The sequence below is a fragment of the Corvus brachyrhynchos genome, unplaced genomic scaffold, assembly GCF_000691975.1.
Source record: "Corvus brachyrhynchos isolate BGI_N302 unplaced genomic scaffold, ASM69197v1 scaffold44, whole genome shotgun sequence".
NCBI classification, from domain to species: domain Eukaryota; kingdom Metazoa; phylum Chordata; class Aves; order Passeriformes; family Corvidae; genus Corvus; species Corvus brachyrhynchos.
Genome location: NW_008238359.1, coordinates 6,681,085 through 6,701,321, shown reverse-complemented (window position 1 = coordinate 6,701,321; position 20,237 = coordinate 6,681,085). Strand labels below are relative to the sequence as shown.

Here is a 20,237-nt window from a genome sequence, read left to right as displayed (position 1 = left end):
GGATATTTTTCTTTCCTTTTTCCAAATACCAAGTAGAAACCCTCTTTATCTTCCCTGCATTTTGTCCAAAGCATGACTGGTGTGTCTCCATCCTGATGTATTCCATGTCATACTCACTACATGATGAGTTTTGATTGAGAAGGGTGTTTTTACGTACAACTTGCAGGTTTTGCTCTATGTTTTTTAGGTCTTGTTGCTTCATTTGCAGGAGCTTAAGTAGTGTTATTTTGGAATGGGATTTTCTGGGAGTATGTGTCACTGTTGGAATCAGTGCTCTTTTCTCATCCTGATGCTCTTTTTGTAACAATCAACTTGTGACACCATTCTTGCTCTAGTTCTTCCAGCAACACATGCTGTCACCACTCCGTTTTGAGTGTGTGTCCAGGCATTACAGTCTGTGCTAAGGGAATGAGACATTCCTGAAAACCTTTGTTCACTTTACAGTCCTAACAGCTTCCAGGCTGAGACTGCAAGTCCAATAATTCAATCAAGGTGGGATCCTAAATTGCTACATCACATCGTTATACACAGAAGATTAAAGAAATCTGAATTCACAGATTTTATGTCAGCTATTTTGCTTAGCTTACAGCAGGTAACTGCTACTGTATTTTACAGGTCTGGTGTATGCCTCAGGCTCATTCACATCTGAAGTGAAATCTTCAACAGTAAAATCGATGTGATATTGCACAGGAATGTAAACCCAGGTGTCCTTGTGTTTGAGAATTATCTGAGTTAAACCCTAGTAATGATGAATGTGCTTCATACCGAAATTTTCAGAAATGCCTCATGAGATGAGGCTGAACTGACTACAAGGGCTTCAGATCATACTAGCTGCTTTAATTCCCAGGCTGCCCAGGTCCAATTTGAGCAGTGGTTTTAGCTCTATTCTTTCTCCAAGGCATAACTGCCTGCTTAATGGTGTAACAGTAGCTGACCTTTTTCTTTCTCTTTTATTACTCACTACGTGCCTTCATATGGCCAGAACAAGGTTGGTATGATGGTTTTATGTTGATTACAGACTGCTTTTCACAGGAGGAATCCTACCAGGTTTGATTAAATCTGTGTATGAAAGGCCCCTAAATACCAGCAGAGTAGCATGGATAAGCCCAGAATCAGAGTAAATTAGAGTCTTAAGTTATAATCATTATTAGCTATATAAAGACAGCAAGCAATATCTTGCTGAGAGCTTCATCAGGTCTCTTCTGGATTTATCCTGGTGCACAATGGTTCTTATCACTTCAAACTGAACAAAGTCCTTCAGGTCTCAGAGGGTGCAGCTCACCTTGCTCTTCTCCCTCTTCTGCCTGACCACTGCTCTAAAATATGGGAGGGCCCATGTCCATGTCGTTAGGATGTGTGGTTCTGCTTCCACAGGTCTGAACAAAGTCATGATATGCCATCATATCGCATGGCCAAAAGGAGATTTGCAACCTAGACATTCATGTGTCTCAATCCTCTTACAGGTTTAATTAGGGAATGTGCCAAACATCTGCAGGATGGATTCCCCCCCCAGAAGAGTTACCATTATCACTTTTGCTGAGACAGGTTGTTAGAGATAAGTATTATCTTGCATGCAATAGCTTAATATTTACAGCACTTGGCCAGGAGATAGGAAGCTTGCCTTCTGGATGCAAGGGAGAGTGGACTTATGTGTGTCAAGCAAATGCCCTAAACCCAAGATAGATTTGAAAAAAAAGTTAAGAAGATTTCATAACTCCTCATTTATTTAAGCTGGTGTGCATCCTGTGAAGCAGGCTACACTGGGATAGGGAGAGAACATTAAACACTGAGTAGAAAGGCTGTCTGAATGGCATGCAAAGATATGTTGGCTGGATTTGTGGCTCAGCTCAGGACAGAAGTTGTAGTTTGTGTGAAATAGTCATTATGCAGAAGATGAAAGTAAGGACCTGCCATCTTAATTTATATCATAAAGTTCCTTTTTGGATCTACTTCTAGTCATATCAAATAAGACAGGATCAAAACTAACTTAGAAAGAAATGAAGAAATTAAAAATATTTCTGAATTTGTATTATAGAAGGTTGGAGTCCTACTGTTCAATACTGTAGGCAGCTATTAATTATTTCATGCCTTAGAGGACACAGTCATGTGCTGACACTTCAATGTATCCTACCACAAAACAGAAACCATTAGGTCTGTCTCTCTTTTAAGAGATGGGAGAGATAGTTATGTCTATCACAAAGTTCACAGAGTATCAAACCTTTTGATAAAATGAGACAGAGACTTACTGCCTTACATGTATTTCAATGGAAGTGAGGTTTATATACTTCAACCTAGATACCTTTTTCCTTTTTTTTTTTTATTAAAAGGAGAAATAAATATACTTCTGTTAAATTTTTCATATAAATTCTCACAAAGAAGATATATTATTCAGTTTCAACTAAGAGTTTGCACCGTCCATCACTCTAAGCAGTTATAGCAAAAGTTTTGGGAAATAGGGTAAAATTAACATCTTATACTTTATAAATCACTAGGACAAGAAGTTTAGTTTGCATACTCTAAATGAAGTTATAGTACAGTAGGCAATTCTAATTATCCTTCAATTTAGAACAGATGACTGGAATTACAATTGCTTTATGGAAGATATCTAAATCAAATCCATAGTACTTTTATAGTTGGTTCTAATTAATCAGTATCTTACACAGCACACATGTACATCAGTAGAAATCTTTGTTTTTCAAAAATGAATGTTTGAAAATAAAACCAGAAAGAACAGATGCTCCATTGTAAATTCTCATGTCCAAGGAGTTCTCAAATGTGGTGAATGCCCAGTATCAATGAGAGCTCCATTTCAATAACCTGGGCTTCTTAATGTGCTACTAGATCAAGAACACCTCAAAGAACACATTAAACAAAATGCATCAGACATAACTCAACATGTTCTTCTGGGAAAGGGCACCAGATCAAAGAGATGGCACCAGATCAAAGAGATGGCATTCTGGCACCATGGTTTTTCATGGAATGATAGATGGCTATTGCAAAAGCAATAAATATTGGTAAAGGACATGTTAAAGGAAGATGAAACTAAAGAGAGTCACTTGAAGGCTGCTCAATGACCATGATTAGCTAACCAAACCTCTATTTCTTGAACCCCTGACATTCCACCTCCCCATATTTGCTAATAAAAATATCACTTCTGCAATGTTTCCTTTTATATTCTGAGTTGGCACCAATGCTACCTCTTTTCTGGAATGTTTTACTGTTGTCCTTTGGCAGTTAAAAGCATCCTAGGGAATAAAGTAAAGAAAAATTTATCCCTCTCACATAGAACTAACTGCAGTAATTTTCTTATGCTTTCAGTGTAAATAACCTTTGTTTTATTCTCTTTTTTCTTTTTCTTTTCTTTTTTTATCTTCTTTTTTCTTTTTTAATCTTTTTTTTCCTAGTGGTTGCAGTCTTTAGTTATGGCTTTCTTCCTTTTTTAATTTATGCTACATATGCCATGAAGTTCCAGGTTGAATAATTCCTGAGTTACACTTTTTTCAGTTTGGCAATGTGGATGCACTTTTGTTCTATTATTAAATTCACTTTTGCGTGTTTGCTTTCACAGCCCAGACCTCCTTCAATGCAGAAATACATTCAAGATCAACAAACACTGAAGTAAAATGAAAACAGAATTGTATGTTTTCTTTATATTGGAAGCGTTGCGCTTTGAGCTGAGCAGAAACCTAGGAGCATAAAATTTTGTTCGTTGTATTGGTTTGGTTGGATGAGAGAAAGCTATATCTTACAACGTTAATTTTTTTCAGGGAATGATCCAAGTATTTGCTGCCAAACACAGTCCCATCAAAATGTCCCAAGACAGCTGACAGCAATCTGCTGGAAAACACCAAGAAAGCCATGAACAAAAGAGAAACAAAATAAAACACCTCCTACATTCCCCATACCCTCTGTCTTTGCCCTGTCATGCTAGCTGTGATCAAAGCTTTATATTTTATTTTGCTGTCAGAAGTTTCTTGGTAGCTTGACTTCTAATTATTTTAGTCAGAGAATGCTGATGCTATAGCCAAACCAAGTATAGCTTTCTGAGTAACACGGTGATGTTGTACAGGCAATGTTCTGGATCAGTAATTCTCAGTTTTTGTAAGTCAAATTTCACACCAGCCAGAACAGATCCTACTGAGAGACTATACATCAGAAAAATTTATTAGTTTCAGTTGTGTTCTTATACTTGGCTCATACTTCATGGTTTGGGAGCCTCTGCCTCAGATTAGGAAAATAACACCTATTCATGTATTTTCATGTCTTTCTTCCCACTCCTCTTTTTTATAACAGTTCTTATTACCATTAGCTTCATTTTTGTAATTTAAAAACAATAAAAACCTCTGGGATTTTTAATTGCATGAGTATGGAAATTTGACACTCTTTTTTTTCTTAAGAATTTCTGAGGATTAGGCTGGGTTTTTTTTCTGTGAATTAAAGTTATATGTGTCTTTATAGAATCTACGTTTATTTGTCTCATAAGATTTTTTCTTACATTCTTATTGCCATATTCTTTCTCATCACATAGGCACTTTGATTTCAGAACACCAAGCAATTTCAAAAGCTCTTTTATCATTTTAAACTTTCTGTGACTAATATAGGCATCTTAGATAAGGTAGTGCTTTTATTTTAGAAGCCTCTGTTGAGTTGAGAAATCCACACAAAATACCTAAATTTCCTTTACGATCCTTTTGTCAGACCTTTAGAAGGCAATCTGGGCTATGAAAGATCAAAATGTAAAAATTCTTTATCTGTGTCAGACCCTGGCTGTCGAGTCTATTTTGAAACAAGTTCTTACAAGACAAGTACTTTTGAGTTCCCTCTTTTTTTTCCTGAAGGTGTTGTTTAAGGCAGTTTTGTCTCTTCATGTCCCCACAGCTCTTCTTAATCTTCCTTTTTTATGAGCTGTTCAAGTGGTTAAAACAATTATAAAATTATAGATGGATATAAATAGGTGTGCAACAAATAAAGACCTACAAAGGGTTCAGAAATAGGTTCCCAAATCCCAAGTTTACTTTGATCATCACTATCACTAATTATCTTTCTCAATTAAGAAATCAAATGAATTATCCCACAAAAATGACTTCGAACCTCATTCTTCCAAACCTGTATAAGATTGGATGATCCACAGCATAAAAAAGAATTTAAGAGCCTAAGTTCAAAATAAAAGCCTCAAATGTCAAAAAGTATGATGATGAGATAATTCTGTTTCAGAATCAAGCATAAGAGTATTTTCAAAACTTCTGAGAATTATGAAATTATCAGCAGAAGTTACTTTGTTTCATCAGAAGAGTAGTCCACACCTCTTGTCACACTAATACTGTATGGATAGACACTCAGTTGTAACACCCGGCACTATTCCAGCCTAATGGGTACTCTGATTTACTGTCAGAAAGAGAGAAAAAGATCCAAATAATTGTGTAACCGGTCAGAGGCAAGTGGCCTCTTCATGACATTGCTGGCCTGAACATTAGGTGGAGCCATCTGCACGATGCCTCTTCAGACCTCAGTTGTGATGGCACTTTATCATCGATACCATCTTGTGTTTAGGTATTTCCTCCCAAATTAAAGTACCTTTCCCAGTCAACTTAATCTGTGTAAACAATGGGAAGGCATTAAAGTAAAACTGGTTTGTGTATATCACTAGATTCTTTCCTGAAAAATTCTACATTGTCAGTGTCTTGGTTTTTGTTTGTCACAGTATCAATTGCACCTTTATTTTACACTTCCCCATGCCATATTATTTATTACAATTTCATTTCTTGTGTGAGGTTAAGGAAATGAAAAAAAAAAAAAAAAAGAGAAGTAATGCAGTATGTGATCAATTTATTTAAGGAAAATGGTGTTTTGCTAGTATGCTCAGGCCCAAAATTATTGCTGTTTTCTTACACCAAGGTTCATAGAATTATAGAATTGTTGAATGGTTGGGGTTGGAAGGGACCTTCAATATCATCTAGCTCCAACCCCCTGCCATGTGCAGAGACACATGCTTTGCCTTTGCTCTCCACATTAGCCATGTAGACCTAATTTTACCTCATGTGCCATGACTACATAGACTAAATTACAGTTCACTTTTGTCCGTCTTTGACATTTCTGTCTCAGAATATGAAGTAGCTGTGTTTCCAACAAGCAGTCATCCCTCAAGGCTGGGTATCATGCAGTCCACACACCAAGGTCTCTACCAGCCATCTGCAGCACATGAACTGCTGTTCTACCCCTACTGCATACTGCCATAATTTCAAACACAGTATTTTTTCAAGATGAGCTTTTTCCTATTTATTTACCCAATAGTATTTCCTTCTTGCCCTTCCTGTCCCTACAACAGCCTCAAGAAAACCAAAACTATGGCAACATAACAAACACAATACATTGCTAAATTTTTCTCCCACTGCACTGGAGAAGCTGTTTTTCTTATGAGTATATATTCTTGGCTGGGCAAGTGTCAGCAAACGCTGTTGTAAGCTTTGTGTCACTGCCCACTCACAGACCACATGAGCAGCTCAGTGTCAGTGGTGTTTCCTTGCATATTATATTCAGAAGGAATGCCTGCTTTGCTCTCTCCAACAGCTGGTTTTCACAATGTTTGTTCATGTCTTTGAGACCACCATGGGTCTGTTGAATTTGCTTCATGTAGGCTACTCATAAGATTCACAGGATATTGCAGAGGGGGAAGGCTACATGGACTGATAGCTTGATAGTAAGAGACTTATATCTCTGGAGAAACATACTAAACAATAATTTGTGGTAGAATGTAGCAGTTATTTCACCTGTGACAAACCAGCAATCATGAGATTGTGGTTGCACAAACCTACATTGTGTCCACCTTCCTGGGAAGCGTGTTCAGCTCCTCTCTCCATCCAGTCAGGATAGAAATTGATCTGTCAGTAAGTTCCTTAGAAGTTATTCTGAGCTACTTCTCTTTCAGTCTCATCAGTACTTCTGTTCTACTACATAGAAATCATCAAAATGTTCTTGTGGCACTTGGGGACGTTGTTTAGTGGTGGAGTTTGCAGTGCTGGGTTAATGGTTGGACTCAATGGCATTAGAGGTCTTTTTCCAGACTAAGGATTCTATTTCCAAGCTTAATGGTCTAACCACCAAATTGTTTAGTCATGTCCCTTCATATTTCCATTGAATAAATTGATTCAAACAGGATTTAAAAAAAAAATAATATCAGCTTATTACCTACAAAGAAAGGAATGCCAAAAAGAGATCTGATGATGAATATTTTCTTCATTTTATTAAGTGGTATAAACAAATATTCATGCCAGGATGTTGAATACAACAGGAACTAAGAATCATCATCCAATAAACCCTTGGAACCCTTTGTTGAGGTACTCAGAGTTCTGGCTGATACTGACAAACAAAAATAAGTGAATTTATTCTGGTTTGTTAAGAATAAACAGGACAGTCTTTAACACTTAATTTAAAAAAAAAATGAAATAAACAAAAGTACTGCGACCATACAGTAAATCTTATTTTAAGCAACATAGATTTAAAAATAATAAAATAAAATACTCTGTGTAAACAGTAAATTTTTATTTAATTATCACAGAGTTGCAATCAAATGAAAGTATTTTAAATATCCAGGTTTTGTACTGTCGGTGACTTTGGCTGAAAGGGTTATCTGGTCAGAAAAATCACAACATCTTCATTTCAAATTGATTGGGATTAAATGGAGTAGAAAAAGTATTTCAGTAGTTTTTGAAATTGAAATGAATTTAAATTGGCATGCAATTGGCATCTACTAAACTTTTAAATGTCTCTCAAGGTGGAGGATAGAAAAGAGGTTTTTTTCTATTTTTTTCTTCATATTGCTTCCTTTCCCCTGCTCCTTTTGAAGCCTCTGAGACTGCTAGTATTGGACTATACGGTGCAATTTTGAAAATTTCTTGTAAGCTTTCTTTTATGTACTGCTTTTTCTCTCAGTGTATTCTGGATGGCATTTGTTTTCAACTTTACACATTGACTACTTGTATTTTTAAGCAAATTTCTAATGCAGAAGGCAATTACACACTTAGGGTACATATCACCCATGGGCCTCATTCTATTTTCGTCAAGGCAAATGTCTGTCAACTCAATACAACAAAGGAGCCATAAAAGTGCTGTTCAATGAGAATCAGGTCCACTTGAACAGAGAAACTAGGCAAAATTTAATGGTACTGATCTAATGGTCTTCATATCTATGAGTTCTCTCACATTATTTTAATAATGTTCTTCCTCCACATGGGTTTGCACAGTGTCAAGAAATCTCAGCAAAATTTATGCTGAGAGAAATTACTTCTTTTAATAACAAAATACCAAGAGATGGTAAAGAAGCTTTTTGTCTACTTGGTTTGAAAGTGGTATAGTAAATTGTTATGATTTACATTCTTAACTTCACCCAAATTAAAATGATCCTAATGACCACTTCAAATAAGACTTCTATTGCTTTATGTTGCTGACATAAGTCCTCACCCATTAAAATGGTAGAACATGTGAGCTGGTGTTTGCTAAACTTATTCAAATTCTTCTTCTGGGCCTTGACCTCATGTAAAATTTTTCTGCTGAACACCTTTAGAGAGAGATTTCTAGATTTGATGAGCTTTGGTCTGAGTATAGTAAAGCAAGTTCTATCATGTCTGTGTGCATGGCAACACAGAAATCAATCCCTCACTGTGGGAGTTACGGTCACGTACCTAAAATGTCTAACTCCAAGCTCTGGGCAACTCAAGTAGTTGATGTAAAATTAGTTGAGAGCATAGATGTGCATTTGCTTTTGAAAATGATGGTTCTAAGTCTGTAGAAATGAGAAATACAAACTGCTTTTGCAAAAGATATCATAAAATCATAGAATGGCTTGGGTTGGAAGGGACACCTTCCACTAGACCAGGTTTTCCAAAGAGACCAAATTGCTTAAAAAAATATAACAGTGGATGTCACTCTGTTTTCAGATTACTTTGTGCCACCAAGATGTAAATATATCCCTGTGTCAACTTGCTCTGATTCTTGTAAGAGATTTGTGATTTGCTGCAGTGACAAATCCTTTTGTCCAGACTTCTCAAATCTTGTGATGTACATATTGCATCTTAGCCCTGAGGTGGCGGCACATTTAATGTGACACACTCTTTTCAAGAATAAGGCAGTTTTGAATGCTGCAAAGCAAGACACAGTCAGGCTGCACGGCCTTTGACACAGTCTCTTCCTGTGATGACAATGTCTGTCTAGTGATGTTCTTTCTCTGACAGTCATGAGAGTGTGTGCCTACTTCCTCAAGCAGTTGACTCAAAGAACGTCATGTTTACAACTCATGACACCTAAATTATTCTGAACTGGGCTTTAGAAGATGAAGGGCTTATAAAGCTGCTCTATAATTCAATTCTGTGTATATCCATGGCTAATACCAATGTGAGTGGAAGGCATGAGCTAGTCATCACACATATTGTCTGAGGGCAGGCACTGAAGCAATTAGAGGGATATATCTTGATCTGAGCACAAGGCAGTCCTGACTGATGTCAGTGGTAAAGCTTCAGCTGATTTAGAGAATTTCAGTATTTTTACACTGCTTGTGTCATAGCTTGGTTTCCTTTGCCATATTTGGCTCTTTTTGCTGAGCAGGATGTTAAAAAAATTACTGAAATTACTGATTCCCTAGGGGACTGTGAATATTAATGTATTTGTATTTTTGATTAATTTTGTGCTAATTATAACATTTATGGGCTTGAAATTACTTATTCTTTCTCTGAAAAAAATCCTACATAACATCTGTCATTTTAAAACTTTTGCACAGGCAGACTTTGTTATGTATTGTACGACTAGAAATTTTATATTAGCCCCTCTAGATTTACTAGAGCATACATCACACTCTGGAGATTTAAGACTTTTTAGAAAGTAATAGTCTGCTTACCTCTGTGCTATTAGACCAGTGGAACCTTTCTAGGTATGCATGGTTTTAAAATACGTTCTAAAATACAAATAATATTGTTAACATATCACCCTTGCCTTTCTGTTCTGTGTTCAAAGGTTCACCACAAAGTTACTGATTAGTCATAAACAAATTCTCTCCAAAGTAATAAGGTTTAGTGTTAACATATGCATTGCTATTAAGAGTAACTACTGAAATATATGTACTTATGCTTCTTTAAATTTTATTTTGTGTGGTCTAAATTTTTAACTCATTTTTGTCTAATGTTTATTCCTCTGTAGACTACCTGGATATGTTCATTTATACTGATTTACTCATACTGTTGTTTATACATTAAGTATATTATTTATTACTGAAAATGTTGTTCTACGGAAACAATAAGAGGTAACACCGCAAGTGTTGTTTTGAATTACATTTCATAGCATAGTTTAATAACTTCATGAATACATGTTAAAAGCACATGACAGCTGGCATACAGACATGAGGCATTCTCTATTGCATGCTACTTTTTTCAGGCTAAAAATCCTGTAAATATGCTCATGAGAAATAAATATATATTTATGTATACATTTATAAATCATATGATTATATGTGCTAGATTTTCTATCAAGTGTAGAATGGCTTCACTTAAACCATTTTTTTGCCCATTTCTGAAATATTTTAAAGTAGTAAGGCTATCACAGTTATCTGTTCATTTGTGTCTGTGTTTGAATTTATTTTAAAGATTGTTGTAGCATATCCCTGAAAGTGGTGGCTGGATGTCTAATGGGGAATCATTCCATCACTGGCAGCCTCAGTAAATTATTATCATAAGATAACTCTGGTTCAGAATAGGTTATTTTTCTCCTGGTGGACTTGACATAATGAAAAATCCTCTGAATCAATGCAAGCAATCATGAGAAGAAATGCAGCATTGGTTTCTATATCTGTGCTGCTGTAGAACAAACTGAGGATCTTCCTGCATTCAGGGTCATCCCAGAGATATTTCCCTTCCAGATCCATGGGATATACAGAAACTAGCTTTGTGACAGCATGTCAAGACAGTAGGTATTCGCTTATTTTTTCTCCCAAGCCCTAATTTCTGTTCATGACTTCTTTTCATATTTGTTTATATAGGCTTTGTAGATTACATGATATTATGTAGCAATGGACTTTTTGGTGCCCTGAAGCTATCCTGAAGTTTGGCATTCTGGAGGAGATAAAAATCAGTATTTTTGCAGTAAAATTACATATGAAATTGGTTTAGACATGAACCATTTTGTTTTCCTTTCCTATTTTTCTGCTGTTGCTGACATTATGTAACTGGTGGCTTTTAGGCTGTCACTAGGAGAAGTTTACAGTTTGAGGAGCTTAGAGTGAATTATAAATATGACTCAACAGCATTAATACCGTTGAAAAGAAAAGCTGCTGCCATATTTTGAAAATGCACTTCAAGGATATGAAGTAATCTTTTTACCCTGTAAAAAAGCAGTGATGGAAGCAGTCCTTGATGTCTGATGGCCAGTTCCCAAACACATTTTACATTTTCCTACAGGGCACATCCCTTCCTTTGGTTTTACTCTCTTTTGACCATGCTTATTTAATGCAAAATCTGAAGAAAAATGCTCTCTACTCCTCTTTTCACAATATGTTGTCATGAAAAGCTTGCTTTCTCCTCCCTCCCTGCCCCTTATTAAAGGCTTATCAGTTTCTCCTGATAGCTCTAGGGAGGAGACTGGAGACAGTGTGGGAACTGCTTGCTGGGAATGTGGACAAGCACTAGCTTTGGATAGGACATCCCTACATCCCTACATCTATATGGATCACAACAGCACACTCCATCACTGCCTTCTCATCTTTAGCCCACAGAGCTCTCATTTTGATTCTCACTGACAGCAGCACCCAAGTCATGTCCTTGACACTGTCAGCATTATCAGAGCATCCCAAGGTAGCACTGAGTCTGCAGGGACAAGGACCAGATGGACACTTCGGGAGGAATGCCACCCTGAGTGACAGCAAATTTAGAAAACATCTCATCAAAGGAAAGTTGGATACAACTGGGTTTATTCAGTCTACACAAACCTCAAAACCTTTACAAAGAATTGATCTAGAGTGAATGCAGTAAAAAAGTAAGGGACTTAAACTGTAGCACAACTTTACATTTAATCCTAGGAAAACCAAGTTGTCTAATATTCTTCTTGGAAATATGTCAAATATTTTCCTTCTCTTCATGAAAGAATTATTTGCGAATCAAGAGAGCATACTGAACAATTTCTGTATTCTTGGTGTTTTCAGGAGTAACTTTCAGGCAAATTTCTCTTCAATTCAGAGACACCCCATACGACTTATATTTATGGATTTAACTTCAGTTAGAATGATCAACTTTGACATCTTTCAAGTGTGAAGAAATAGGAATCACACATTGGAAATTGTATTTTGTTGTACACCCGAATACAGTCAGGCTGAATTACTTTGCAGCTCTGAACTACAGATGAACACAGCTGCAAAACTCTCTGTTTTCATGCAAATTAGATGTTGCTATAGGCTACCGATCCCTCAAGTTGCCATCACAACCTTTCTCAGCTTGGGGAAGTTTGGATACTCAGCAAGTAATTAGTACCAATAATCCCCTGTGTAAGGTATCTGCCAAATTCACTGCATAGCTACTTCTTCTAGCTGTTGTCTTGTAGAAAACAGTGTGCCATACTGCCTAAAAATAATCAGGAAATTTATTTCCTTTGAATTACACTTAAATTTATTTTGTCTCTATAATATGCATCAAAAGGAAGAAAAAAATGGGGGTCTGCAATCTAAAAAAAGCCAGGCAGCAAAACAAGAATTCACTGCATGCAGTTATTATAAAATGAACTCATCTAAATGCAACAGTTTACAGCTGCTCAGCAAAAGCTATTCCACCCTCCCCTCAATGTTAACCAAACAAATTTACCTTTGAAAGACCAATAGTGCTTTGAGAAGAGCGTGAGGAGACTTTAATACTTTTAGAACTCTTAAAATATAGGAAAAAAACCTTGAAAGAGCAGAGAAATACAGTGAAATGAAAATTAAAGACAGCCGTTTAGACAAAAGCTCCTACACAGGTGGAGAAATATATTTTCAAATGCTATCGGTCAGATTTTTGGCAGGAGAGTGATTAGATGTGGGCAGAACAGCAGCTTCCATCATCATTATGTGGCCTGCCTACAAACAGGTTTTTGCATAACAAAAGAAAGACCAGTCTACAGCCTAGTAAATGCACTCATTAACTGTAATAGCGTTAGCTATAGCTTGAAAGGGACTTAGGAGAAAAAGAAATCAGCTCAACTGATTCCAAGACCCTGCTGCATTTTCAATGTAGAAAATAAGTAGAACTGTTTGCAAAAGGGAGTCTATTTTTGTTGTACACGTGTCTCTTAGTATTTTGTCTAATCTTAGAAACAGAGGTTTAGAATATGTGCTAAATTTTCCATGCAGTTTTCACAGGAATCATAAAGCTACATTTGCCAGCTCACTGGTACTGACTCACGACGTTTCATTGATCATTGTTTGTCCAGAGCCAACAACTGAAAACTGTCTTTCAGTGTAGTGAATCACTTAATGGACCAAATTAGTAGACAACTCTGCAGCTTTCTATGCTCTATAACACTGGGGTAAAAAGACAGGGCATCAGGTAACAAGGGGAGGATCTGCTGCAGAAACATGTCTTCCGTCTGGTGTTCTGGATGTCCACCAGATTGCAGTTGTAGTTGGTTTAGCATTAGACCTCTCCCTGCTACATTCTCCCACCCAGGACTGGCAACAGCCTAGAGCAGGCAACTCCACCATCCTAATTAGTTATTTAGTTATTTCCCAAAAAATCTTTATATCTTGATAGTATATTCTTAATAATACTGGATAGATCTTGATAGTATATACCTGATACTTTGATAGTTTATCAGCGATAATATATTTTTTTTAAGTGAGCAATAAACATACAATTTGTATTTACAACTCACTGTTGCCTAATTTATTAGTACAATAAAATTAAAATTAGTAGATTGTCAAACATCCAGAAAACAGTGACTGAAAAGGGTTGCAGTAGTTTTAGGGACTGTCAATTTGCACAGTGTACCTGTTTGTTCTGCCCCTCTTGTAGTATCCAACATATGCTCTTGCAAAATTTTGAGGCAGTCTATAGTTAATGGTCTTCAAATCACAGACTATGTATTGTTTTCTACACATTTGATTCTCTGAACAGTAAAGTTCCAACTCTGTCAGGATACTGCATGGAATGAGACAAAACCATAACAGGCATTGGCACTGTTCAGGAATACTTAAATCTGAAGCTGTGTTTGAAGGATACTGTGGTACTGAATGGAAAAATAATCAATTGTAGTTTTTATTTAATCCTTTTTCAACATAGCATTTTCTTCTTTGAACCTTTTTTAGTCCAGCTGTCCCTAAAAAGTGGCAGAATTTCCCATCTTCCTTAGAAGGCTTCTCAAGAATCTGAAAATATTCACTGAAACCAATATTATAAATTCTATAGCTGAGATTTAAGAAATGAATTAAACAGTATAAAAACTTGTAATATTTAAAAATAAGATCCATGTCTATTTAGTGTGTAGGCATGTCAGTTTGTGCAAATCATTTTGCAGTTGTTCAAACATGATATCTTATTGTTGACTTATTGATTTTGTAGTTTCATTTCCCATGACAAAGGTGATTTGGACTATGGAAGTAACAAGTCTTAAATATAGGGTCAATATTACAGAACTAATGCTATGGATATTCAAAGCTGAGCAAGTGGCCTTAAACTGCCAAGCCTGTGTTTACTTCAGACTGTCAACCAAAATGTCTAAATTAGGGAACATAGAATTTCTTTTCTGTTTTGAAACCTCAAAGGATTATCTTAATTATACTGAGATAGTGTTACTTGGGGATTAGATGTAAAAACCTTCCTTTCACCCAGCAAAAGAGAGATAAAACAGTTTCATTTCCATTTAGAGTAATTTTGACCCAATACACACTCCTGCCTACCCTGACTGCATCACGTGAATTAACTGTGTGTATAGTCTAACACATGATTTATCCTAAATAAATTTCTCTTGCTTGTTGCTTCTCATAGCAACTACAAAGAGAGAAAAAATACAAAAATATGAATTGTGTAAAAATAAGTAAGGTAAAATATTGTGAGAAGCTGGGGAAGCTGTGAAGGAGGGGTATTATTTTAACTTTCTTTGTATTTTTGCTCGAATCTGCTGGGTTTTATGCAATCATCATTCCCAGATGTGTCAGATCTCAACATAAACTAATGCATAGTGGATGTCAAGAAGTCAGGTAGCCTACTGTCATCCCTCCACCAAGGCAGGGACATTTATATTAGATGGATGCTTGTCTATCTTGCTCTCTGACACTCCTAAGACTCTCCAAGCTATTCTAGTTCCTCATTCTCTCTACTGTGAGGAAACTTTCCTGGTGCCTAAGATGAGTCTTTCTCTTTTCAGTTCAGGTCCTGAATGCTTATGTCAATATGATAAACAATTTGTGATCTTTTTGCTGATGCTTTTGATGGACCTGAAGACAAATATCGGACCTCTCCCCTAGTATTGTGTTTGGTTCTTCAGGCTATAAATCTTCAGCTAATTAAATCCAGCCTGTTTTCTAGATCATCTTCTCACTTTTTGGTTCACCCTTTATCCCTGTCATTAACCACTAGCTTTTTTATGTATTCATTCTACCCTGTCTACCTACTCACTTTTACAAGCTTTTGGATAGTAGTTTAGCATTTGCTTTTCCACTTTGTTCATCAGAGGCTTTGTTATCTCTACATCATTTTCTGTACAGTACACATTTTGAGTAGGTTTTATATAACATTCCTAAATGCTTTTTGCTCAAGTAGCGAAGCTGACATACTTATTTGAATGAGAAGCAGCTCTGTTGAAATAAGAAGCTCTCCTGCAGAAAAGTTGAGAAGGAGGGTTAGGTAATATGAAGTTGTCATTTCCATCTTTTTTAATAATTTAAAGGTATAAAATGCTATCTCTGTTGCATATCTTCTTAGAGGGGATAGCTAATCATAAAGTAATACTGTAAATTTTACAGCACCCTGCTGGATTAGATCTACAAAACTGTTCCTTTGAAAAGGATAAAGAAATTAATTACAAGAAAACAAGCTTTTCTCTAGGTTTCTCTGAGACAACTCATAAAGATGGAATACTGACAGCATGGCTTTAATTCTTTTAAATTCTACCCGGTTTAAAAAAAATCCCACACTACAAAACCTATCACTTCCTGCATTCAAAAACTTGTCAGGTTTTATGAGGGTGGATAAAACCACTTAAAAATTTGCCAAAGATTAAGATGAATCTTTTAAAGGAAAGGTTGAATCAGTCATAAATTTAAAACACCTTCTGTGGGTTTTATCACAAAACAACCCAGAACAGGTTTTAACTCTGTCCAGTAAATACTCCTGGATGTGGAGGGTGTTTGTCTTACTGAGCCTCTTGAGTGCTGTTGGGAACATCAGCACCTGTGTTCATCCCTAAGGTGGAAGGTAAATTTTCCAAGTGCTGCATTCAAGCTGAGCAGCAATGATCATCTTTTTCTTTTTGTGAATGAATATTTTACTCTTCTGTGCTGAGCAAATCAGTGCATTGGAAATCTGAATCATGTTTAATGGTTCCTTCATTTTGATTCCAGACACTGGAATATTACTTTTCCCCTTGGTGAAGCTGCTATTTACTGACATTCCAGCTGTTCTAAGAAGATGTAGTCAAGAGTCCAGGCTTTGCTGAAACAGTGTTTTGTGCAGGAGTCACTCTCCCAGGCCTTTTGCTCTGTGTGAGGACAGCTGAGTGCACAGCATAGGGAATGTGCTGGGGACCAAGTGTCTGCAGCAGGATTCCTGCCTGCTCTGCAGTACAGGAGAAAAGTTTAAGACAGGAAGTGAATGATCAAAATAGAACAACAGATCCACACACATAAAGGTCACCTACATCACTTATATATAGTATGACTAACCTACAGAAGGGCTAGCTGTAAACAAATCATGATGTTTTAAAATAAGACAAGTTGAGCTTATTTTTTATCCTTCAATTACTCAACTTTTAGGATTTAACGGTGCTCTCTATAGTCAACATCAGTGACTTTTTAGAGGGGGGAAAAGTGTAATCTGAGATCCTTCTACAAGACTCTAACTGTAAGACCTGGGGCTTTTGAAAAACTGAAATATCATGTTCATGATAAAACAGAAGAAATCTGCAATGCTCTAATGAGATATGTACATTTTTAGTGCTGAGTGAAACTGCATAAATGCCAGTACTTCCAAGAAAATCCATTGTGAAACTGGGGAGAGAGAAATTACCCTGAGAAGTTTGTGACATTTTGTTTGAATGGGGTTTTCATTTACTTCTCTCTCCTTGTGGTTAGAGTGTTGCAAGCTGAAAGGTTAACAGAAGGGGATTAAAATTCTGTGTGCAGTACGGTATCACACAACTCCATAAAGCTCCAGCCACAAGCAACCAAGAAATAGGAGCAACACCTGGGTCTGCATAATGCTCTGCCCAGCTTCATTAGTCATGTCTGCAGAGAGCATTTATTGCTTCAGATGCAATGCCATGTTGTCTCAGTGTTTCTGCTTGAGCAGTGCCAGCCCTTTCAAGACTTGCTTTGGGCTCTTTGTGCCGTGCTCCATCAAGAAGTATGGACATGGCCTGCAACACAGTCCTGCCCTTTGCACAGTAAGAGGTCCTGTCCTCAAAGTCATGTCCTCTCAGGTAAGAGTAGTGTAAACCCAGTGTCAGGGAAATGCTGAATCCAAGGTTTTCACCCCAGAGCTCAGTGAGGTTAAGTGATGCAGAGATGCACTTATACGCAGCATATTTCAGGATATGTGATTTTTAGTGTTGTTTCAATTACCTGACGTGGAGGATGTGGAATAGATAAGTAGAAGGTGCTGATGTCAAGCAAATAGAAGTAAAACACTGAATTATTCCTCGAGAAGAATTACAGGTGCTTTACAATACGCTGCTCAGAATCACAACTCCTAGTGTGTTTGCTCTTAGGCTCTAAATTTCAGTGTTAAGAAAGCTCTTTTCTTATTCCTTTGAATGGTTAATGTTTTACTTTTTCCATTACCCCTGTAGTGATGGCTGGGCAGACAGGTATGACGTGACAGAAGGGTACCAGAATGAAGCTGTTGGTGGGATAACGATCAAGCTCCAGTCTCCAGATGTGAAATGGTTTGATGATTACTACCTACAGCTTCGGCCAGAAACCAATCATCGAAATCCATGGTTTCAGGAATTTTGGCAGCACAGGTTCCAGTGCCGGTTGGAAGGGTTTCCTCAAGAGAACCCTAAATACAACAAGACTTGCACAAGTAAGTGAATTTATTACTTCTGCTGTGTGAAACCATGTGAATGAAGGTCTGGTCTGATGCAGCATGGTCTGGTGAAATACTGAATTGGGTTGGAAGAAAAAGAAGCTATAATTGCAATGTTTGCTCTTTTCAAAATGATGAAAAGCACAATTTTAAAAGTATTCAGATTTCTAAAGAAACAGATAGTGCTTCAGTACCCAACTGCTCTCTATATTTGAAAAACTACACCTCCATAGGCATGTAAACATTTTCAAAAATGCTGCAAAACACGAAATGTGCCTTTTCAGAAGCAGAGCTAGACATAGTGCTTTGGCTCACAAGAGCAACGAGAGAGCTAAAAGTTATCTGAAGCCCTTATGGCAGTGATGATTTGTGAACTTCTGATAAAACACTAGGTGATTTGAAAGATGCCATTAGGTTTTCTTTCAGCCATGGATCATTTCAGGATGTGCCATTTTGAGCTGATCTATTTCATTCTATTGTACTAATTTTAGCAGAAACACCAACATCAATTTGTCATTTCTGCTCTACAGATAGATGTGGTACATTTTTCTGGGATTTTGTTGGGGTTTTATTTATTATTTATTACTTCTGTTAATTGGTCTTTATTTCATGAAATGCCAAGCAATGCTAACGTTGTCTAATGTACTAATTAGTCTGCATGCTCTGTAGGCTCAGTCTTTCTCTTCTTTTTAAGTGAGAAGTCCCTGAGTTTGTAGTCTCACTGGAATTAGCATTTACCCAGTTCTTTTGGTGTGTAAAATGCAGATTGTGATGTGAGGCAAGAGGCTGTGAACTGGCGCGCATCCCTCGCATTCTAAAGGGCATGGGGACCCGTGGCACCAGTCAAATGACAAGAGACACAGCAGGAACCAACAACTCAGTGCCTCAGCAAGAAGACCCAGACTATCTGGAAGGAGTCCTTTGTTCAGGGTCCTTTCTTTGAGGCTAGGAGGATTGTTTCACAAGCCCCTTCTCATTGTCTGAAACTCTCTGGGCAAATTTTTCACTATTTCTGACCCTTGAGATATCACTAATACAATGGGTATCCTGTTAGTGTTGGGGGTAAGGTGGTGCTGTGCTGGGCCTTAGTCCAACCACAGCTCTAAACCCCAAGGGTTCTTCCCTCCTAAAAATATCAATATCTTCCACACACGAGAGCAAGAAATGTCTTAAAGATCAGAGTCTTGGATTTACACAATACAAACCCCTACGTAAATCCCACATAATGATCATAAGTCTTTCTTTTGATTTGGACAAGGTTGCAGGGGAAGTTGGTGACTGAGATGTAAATTGAATCTAGAAATCCCAAAATCTCAGCATACACCTTCAGCATCCATCTGACTTTTCTCATTATTTTTGTGCTGTTACCCACCCAACACAGTCTGAGACAGGTTTTATTTGCACTATTGACAGGTACTGCATATTGAGGAGCAAACTTCATTGATTTCCCCATGACAATGTGCACCTGTTTCCTGAGTTGTCAGTGCAGTGGGCATAGCTGGATGTAGGCTAATAAAGACCTGGTTTCCATCAGTGTGCCATGTAAAAAACCTATCAGTTTGATTTTTCCTGGTTTCTTTTTTAACTTACCTTTTACCAACAATGCGAGAATTTAATTTATGTTTTGTATGAAAGATTGGTAACTATGAAATGTAAGTACCTAGAGAGTCTTTTATGGTGCCTAAAATAAAATTCACCAGCACAGAAAAATTATCATGGGGGTGCAGGGAGATGTTATTTCATACATGATGTCACCCAGTCATGGATATAAGATAACTTAATTGTAAAGCTTGACTAATTTGGCATGCACAGCACTCATGGCTGGAAGCTTTCTCACAAAGAACCGCAGCTCAAATAGGTTCCTTAAAGCTGGGAATGTCAGAGACACAAAAAAGAAAGTGCAAAAATCCAAATCTGCTGATTTTCAAATCATGACTAGAGAAAAAGACTATTTTCCAATTAGATTGCTCCAATTTCCTTTTCTTCAGTTTT

The 20,237-nt window shown here is 37.0% G+C and overlaps 1 protein-coding gene across 6 annotated transcripts in view; it reads left to right on the top strand.

Moving 5' to 3' along the window:
• GRM5 (glutamate metabotropic receptor 5) overlaps positions 1 to 20,237 on the top strand; it is a 247,736-nt gene that overhangs the window by 166,538 nt on the left and 60,961 nt on the right. For all 6 annotated transcript variants that reach the window (XM_017735964.1, XM_017735963.1, XM_017735968.1 and 3 more), the window contains one exon: positions 18,007 to 18,242. In XM_017735964.1, coding sequence (XP_017591453.1) covers positions 18,007 to 18,242 — 236 coding nt within the window. The remainder of the gene's footprint in view (positions 1 to 18,006; positions 18,243 to 20,237) is intronic.